Source organism: Physcomitrium patens, chromosome 20 (assembly GCF_059467195.1).
Source record: "Physcomitrium patens ecotype Gransden chromosome 20, ASM5946719v1, whole genome shotgun sequence".
Taxonomy (NCBI): Eukaryota; Viridiplantae; Streptophyta; class Bryopsida; order Funariales; family Funariaceae; genus Physcomitrium; species Physcomitrium patens.
The window spans coordinates 16,883,547-16,890,053 of NC_143429.1; the positions used below are offsets into that span (position 1 = coordinate 16,883,547).

General features: G+C 38.2%; 1 protein-coding gene across 2 annotated transcripts; it reads left to right on the forward strand.

Moving 5' to 3' along the window:
* Nucleotides 1-1,373: 1,373 nt before the first annotated feature.
* LOC112273474 (crinkler effector protein 8) lies at nucleotides 1,374-4,423 on the forward strand. 2 transcript variants are annotated; one of them, XM_024502320.3, is made up of 3 exons: nucleotides 1,374-1,993; nucleotides 2,374-3,786; nucleotides 4,026-4,423. In XM_024502320.3, exons 1-3 carry the CDS (start codon nucleotides 1,750-1,752, stop codon nucleotides 4,031-4,033), a joined length of 1,665 nt encoding a protein of 554 aa, XP_024358088.1. In that variant the 5' UTR covers nucleotides 1,374-1,749; the 3' UTR covers nucleotides 4,034-4,423. The 2 variants fall into 2 exon arrangements, with proteins under 2 accessions (XP_024358088.1, XP_024358089.1); XM_024502321.3 differs by having other exon boundaries at nucleotides 1,374-1,987.
* Nucleotides 4,424-6,507: the final 2,084 nt, after the last annotated feature.

Below are 6,507 nucleotides of genomic sequence, written 5' to 3' on the forward strand. Positions count from 1 at the left end.
TATTAAATTTACCTAAATAATTTATGGAATTAAAAGTAAATATGGTTGCTAATAAAAATAAAAGACCACCATCTATAAATATTAGATCAAATGTTTGTTGTATTAATTGTAAAGGACATGGCCATCGGATTAATAAATGTCGTTCACCATCAAATCAAGATTCTAGATGTATTTATGTAGAGAAAGATATGATGTTGAACAATGTTGGAAGTTACATGGTAGAAATATAAATCAAATAAATAATGGCATTAGACTATGGATTAATAATCCAAATAAAAAACCATTCATCAAGTCAAATACAAGCCACCTTATAAATCCTATAATAGAAGACCTTAATAGAATGATACTTACAATAATCCCTAAATTTAGAATAGACTATCTAGTAATCCTCCAAAATCCATAAATACAGATAATTATAAAAAAAGTATGTGATTTATTTTCAATGTAGAGAACCAAGCCATTATTTCACTAAATGCCCAAATCCATAAAAACAAGAAGATTATATACTTTATAGTAGAAGGTGTCATGAATATAATCATATAGCAAAAGAATATATGGCATCAATCATTAATTTTTTTCCCTTTAGAAAGAGATTCGGTGAAAAACAAGAGAGTTTAAATTATGGAGATCAATGAAATACCAAAAGATGTCAATTATATTACGAATATAGTTATAAATCAAGTAGATATACAAAGTATTGCTAAACCACTATCTAACAAATTATTTAAATCTAATATTGATGATATAAAAAAAGGGATATTATCAAAAGCACCAAAAAATTTAATTTCGATTTCTATTTTAAATTCAAATATACTTAATAAAATACCATCACCTATGATACTTACAAAATCTCTATCAATAAATTTACCTAAACTTGATTTTATAAAATCAAAATCAAAATTTTTCAAATCAAGTAACAAAAGTTGAAATTGTACAATACGATTAGCAATTGGATTGGAATACTATAATATATTAGCTAATTTGGATAAAATGTAGCCTAATATTACAATGTGCCAACTTTTAACCATTTCACTCAAATGTTGTAGTGAAGTTATTTATTCTTTGATAAGAAAATAAACTAAAGAAATTGAAGTTCACAATATACTTTCGTTTTGTCTTAGTTACATTAAAGTCCAGAGAGCAGGTTTTTCTGCACAAGTTGCATTCTTTTAATAAAAATTCACAAATCTTCAAAAGCTCAGACTCCCTTTGACCTTAATGGGTTAAAATAAGAGGCTAGGTTTTTCTATCGTGCCAAACTTCTACTCCATCCCCTGAAGCTGGTGCTTCCAAAATTCGACACCTATCCTACGACTAGTTTGGTAAAGTGATATTTTGGACGTGGGTAGGGTTCGCTTGCCTTGGGTACTACAGTTTTGATCTGGATATCGGTGTGCTCCCCGAGGTTTCGATCTCGGTGTGCTCCCCGAGGTTTCGATCTCGGTGTGTTCTCCGAGGTTTCGATCTCGGGTTTGTTTCGTCTCCTTTCCCTCAACTCATCTACTTCTTTCTCACGAGGGACGTGAGTTGCTGGACATCGATGCCGGTCAACACTCTGGGCGTTGATATGGATAAGTTTTCTGCACATCGATGCTGGTGCGGGGCTAATTGAAGCTGGTCCGGAACGGTGATGAGGAGTTGTGTTGTGAGAGTAGCGTGGAGCGATCATCGACTAGGGGTTTGAAGGGTCGTGTTCCTCGGATCGGGCTCTTATTGTGTATTCCCTACTCAATTGGGTCGTGGAGGAGGATGGGTGACTGTGGTGAAAATTTGGAAGAGCTGATACAAAGCGTGGAGGACCAGATAAGAAGAGTGGAACAGAAGATAGACAGAGTTGAAGTCCAGATCGACGGATGCCGTGATGATGAGGAGAGAAAGCAACTCCGACACAAAATAGCGCTACTTCGAAACAAAGGAGCGCAACTCCGAGACAAAGAAGCGCGACTCCGAGATGAGAAAGCGCAACTTTGGGAGCAATTCCTGCAAGGTCGAGGTCAATCCTATCACTCGCCCATCTCCTCATCTTCATTGTCTTTTAATGTTCCCGGGGGCTGCTGGATGCTTGGGCGAAGGTTATTGTCTTGGTTATGGAATTATGGTTGGCATAGTTAACTTCATTGACCTCGATTGTTCCGTAGCGGGCCCTCTGTTAGGTGTTCTGAATTGTGTTTTCCATTTTAATTTCCTTCAACGGAGACCTTCCATTGATTCGGTTCCCTCTTGTTCGACGATGGTCTTGTTTGGTGGTTTCAGTCTGTAAGGAGCTCCAGTACTAGACGAATTTGGCTGGTGATTGGTTGTCTCTGAAATGTTTCGCTTCTTCTCAAGTTCCTGACCAGTTTTTGAGTTCCATCTGCGTTGCTTTATTACCAGATTCCATTGATCATTCCGCGGAATTGCTCGAGGGGTTGTTGCTCCCACCTGTGATAGAGCTCCCACAAGATGGAGTTGGGCTAGCACGGGTGCTGTTTCCTTCGTGGCACGGGGAACAGCACGGGCAGCTTCCTGTTGTAAACAAAACCTACTTTCGAATCAAAAACCGGTTTCCTAAGTTCGCAGAGGAGTTTTTACGCGTGACAGATGTTTCGACGTTATCCATGTCCTTGTCCAGCACCTTGGAGGAAGCAACTATCGCTCCAAAATCGGAGATGGACGTTTCATATACAGTTCAAGTCTACTTAAGGAGGTTTTTCAACGCTTGTAATGAGTATAGCTTGGACGGTTCTACCCTCGATTTGACTTTCAATAAAAGTGAAAAGCTATCACTGTCGAAATCCAATGCAACACTATCACGCAGGAGGCCTGATACGCTCGGTGAAATGTTTCAGTGCACTTTTCTTGTCGGTGAAGACGAGCTATCCGACTTGTTAGAAGCGGAAAACGACATTTCTCTTAAAATGCAGCCACTTAACCCAAGATTTTATGGAGACCTGCGGTTCATTTTGGGGTATATAGCAGCCGGTACCAAATTTCAATGGGTTTTTATTGGAAAGGATATGTCTCTGGTACGTATTGAACCACTTCTTGACCTGGCAAAGATACCCAACCGAATCTTGTTGATCCTGAGTATTTTCAACGCCTTTACTTTAGTGAGGAAAATGGCGGAGAAAATCCCTCCCCTTCCAGGGCGCCATGCGATGTTTTCGTCGCTTGTGCAGGGAGATTGCACCATCTACTTTTTGAATGACAGTGTCCGTAAGATGATAAAGAATTTTAAAAGTTACTGCGAAGCTACTGCAACTGATTTTAATGTCGTTAATCGAGCCTACAATGATGTGAAAGGGAGCCCGTATCTTCCAATGGTAATTGAAGAGCCCGAGTTAGGACGAGGAGGAGATAGCTACAAGGTTACAATTGGTCCTCTTGGATACTCTCCTAGGATCAGATCTGAGGAGGATACCAAGATGTTGGCCAAGAGTGTGTGCAACGCCTTGAAAGTCCTCCATGAGAAGGGCTTTGTTCACAGGGATGTTCGACTTCCAAATATAGTGGAGATTACACATGGGCAGTTCATGCTCATCGATTTGGAGACAGTTGCAGAGTCTCCTTTCTTCGTGCATCCCTCGTTCCACTACCTGACGGACTGGAGCAGGGACATGTTGGAGAACTCGCACTATACGCCCAAGTCCGACATGTATCAGCTTGGGAAACTCCTTGGCGACAAATTTACAACCTTCACTCGGTCACCTTCTGCCCGGCAGTTTATTTCCAGGCTCATGTCCAAACAGGTCGATGCAAATACCGCATTGGAGGACCCTTGGCTAAAAGTCGATGAAGAAATGTCAGGTTTGTCCTCGATCATCTCTTACATTTAGGCGTGTAAGTTTATTCTCTCACCATTTGGGTTGAGCAGCGTGTGGAGCTTTGCAAAGTGCATGAGATTTCAGAAAACTGGATCGAAGGAAGGCTTACGATTTCCTGATGGTTATTAGGAACTTTGATGTTCAAAGCTAAATGCTAAGCTCCATTGAAGAGTAAGCTGGAATGTGTTATACTTTGTTGATGGAGTTATGTTCTTTTTGCAGGTATGTAATGAAAGTTTTAGTATAATTTGCGTTGCAGGCTTCAGTACAGAAGAAGAATACCTCCTTCGTGGGGTTTTGAATTCCTTAATTTTGACAAGAATTGTTGACCCTTTCACATCTTTAGATTAGAGGAATGAGCTGCAATGGAGGGTCTAGGTTGCTGCAGAGAGATTGCTACTGGGGATTCTTTTCTTCAGTGGAGGTTACTTGTAAGGTGATGTACAGATTGGATTACTCTGTAGGATCAGTATGATATCTATTCCGTTGTGTCTGTATTTGCTGAGGTTACCGGCATACAGTGCATGGATGTGCATCTATGAAGCTTGAAGGTTTTGGTTACCTCCAAGCCTGCATCCTTTTGTTGCATTTGCAAAATAAAATTGTACACTTTTGAAACAGTGCTGTCTGTTCATTCGAGCCTGAAGGATGGTTTGATGTCTAAGCTCATGTGAGCAGTGCCTTGTGTAAGTAATTTAGAGAATCACATTTGCTTTGAGGGTCGTGTTGAGGGAGTTGGTATTGTGAGGAAGTTGTGGAGTCTTCCGGGAAAAGAGGTTGAGGAGTTTTAAGAGATAGTGAGATTTGAAGCTTTTGTCTACCGTTTGTGGGTGTTTCGTTTGGATTTAGGGTTTAGGGTTTAGGGTTATAGGGGTGTCCTATAGGTTTTTGATCCTAAATATCTCTCAATTTATGATAGTTTTGTTGGTTTTGAAAATTTGTTAAAAGGCATATATTGTTCCAAAGACCTATACAATTACTTTTGTTTTTTAAAATTATGTTTTTGATTTTTGAGAATTTAGGGTTAAAAACCCTAATTAGGGTTTGTAGACCCTAATTAGAGATCTAAATTTCAGATTTATTAAGATGTGAGATTCGTATTCAGAGTTGATAGAGATATACTTTGATTGTTGATATTTGACTCCAACTTTTGCCTGCACCCTCTTTCCATAATATCCTATTTTGGACTCCAAATACTAATCCTCTTCCATTTCCCGTGCCCTTCTTCGATTCCATGTTGCTTTTCATAATAGTCCTCTGTTCTTCATGACTGCCAACATGTCTCTTGAGAACATTAACAATGCACACTAGGATGGCACAAACTATTAGGAGGAAGAGGGGAGAGAGAGCGAGGACTAATTGACGATCTACTAATACCGAGGCGATTATGATTTTGATGCTAGTGAAGGACTCCTATCCGCCCTTGGATCAATCAACAGTTTGCCAATTGGAGAATCCAACCCCCATACCTCCCTTCTTCTTGAATACCTTATTGCTCTTCTCCGGCTCCTGGATGCACTTCAACTCAATCTCTTGCTCATCACGACAATCGACATGCCTCCTTGGAATATCAATGATGCATATTGGAATCACCCAAGCTACTAAGAAAGAGGTGGGGGAAGGGGGGTTTATTGAAGAATTGTCAATATTGGGACTATTTCATAGTTGGAAAGGTAAATTGCATTTAACATATGGAAAGCAATGAGTGTTATCTTTACAACATAGTATTGCCCATTGAGATTTATTGAAAGTTTGAGAGAACAATTAAAAAATATAAAAATAAAATTAGAAGGATGTGTTGATTCTTTCTATAGAAGGATGGAAGATCTCTTAATGAGATAGACTAATCATAATATACATGACTGAATTTTTGATGAATATTTTTTATTGGTAGATTACATCTACCAGAAGTGAAAAAAAAGAACACCTTAAGATTTGGTAAGTATATATCAAACTACTAAATCATGAAAGAAAGCTTGAGTAAATGAAGATTATACATCATATGTAGAACTATCTACATTTCTCAGTATGAAACCTCAAACTTGAATTATTTTGGCACCAAATCAACTTGGCTTAAGATCAATTGTAGAATCTATTAATAATTCTTAAATAATTACAATTGAAGTAGCTCCATCAATAAATAAAACTAAAGACATGGTATTAAATTTACCTAAATAATTTATGGAATTAAAAGTAAATATGGTTGCTAATAAAAATAAAAGACCACCACCTAAAAGTATAAGATCAAATATTTGGTGTATTAATTGTAAAGGACATGGCCATCGGATTAATAAATATCCTTCACCACCAAATTAAGATTCTACATGTATTTATCGTAGAGAAAGTGTCATGGATATACTCATGTAAGCTACTAATTACATATACAAGTATGTAAAAGTAAGTAAATTTTATAGTATTTAATATGGAAGCTTCACAGAAGCTTCATAGATGTTGCTTTGACTTCATAGGTGTCTTTAATTGACTTTTTGGATTAGAAACGTGGTCAACAAGTTGGCCATATGCCACACATGTTGTTAGCTTGAAGATCAAGCTAACTATGTGGCCCACATGTAGAAAAACTTGCCTTGTAAGTCAAGGCATGTGTCCTACAAATTCAACACATATTGGAGGTCCTATAGAACATCGCTACATAGCCCCTAGTTAGATAGTATATATAGAAACAAGAGTGAAGCCTTCTTCACTC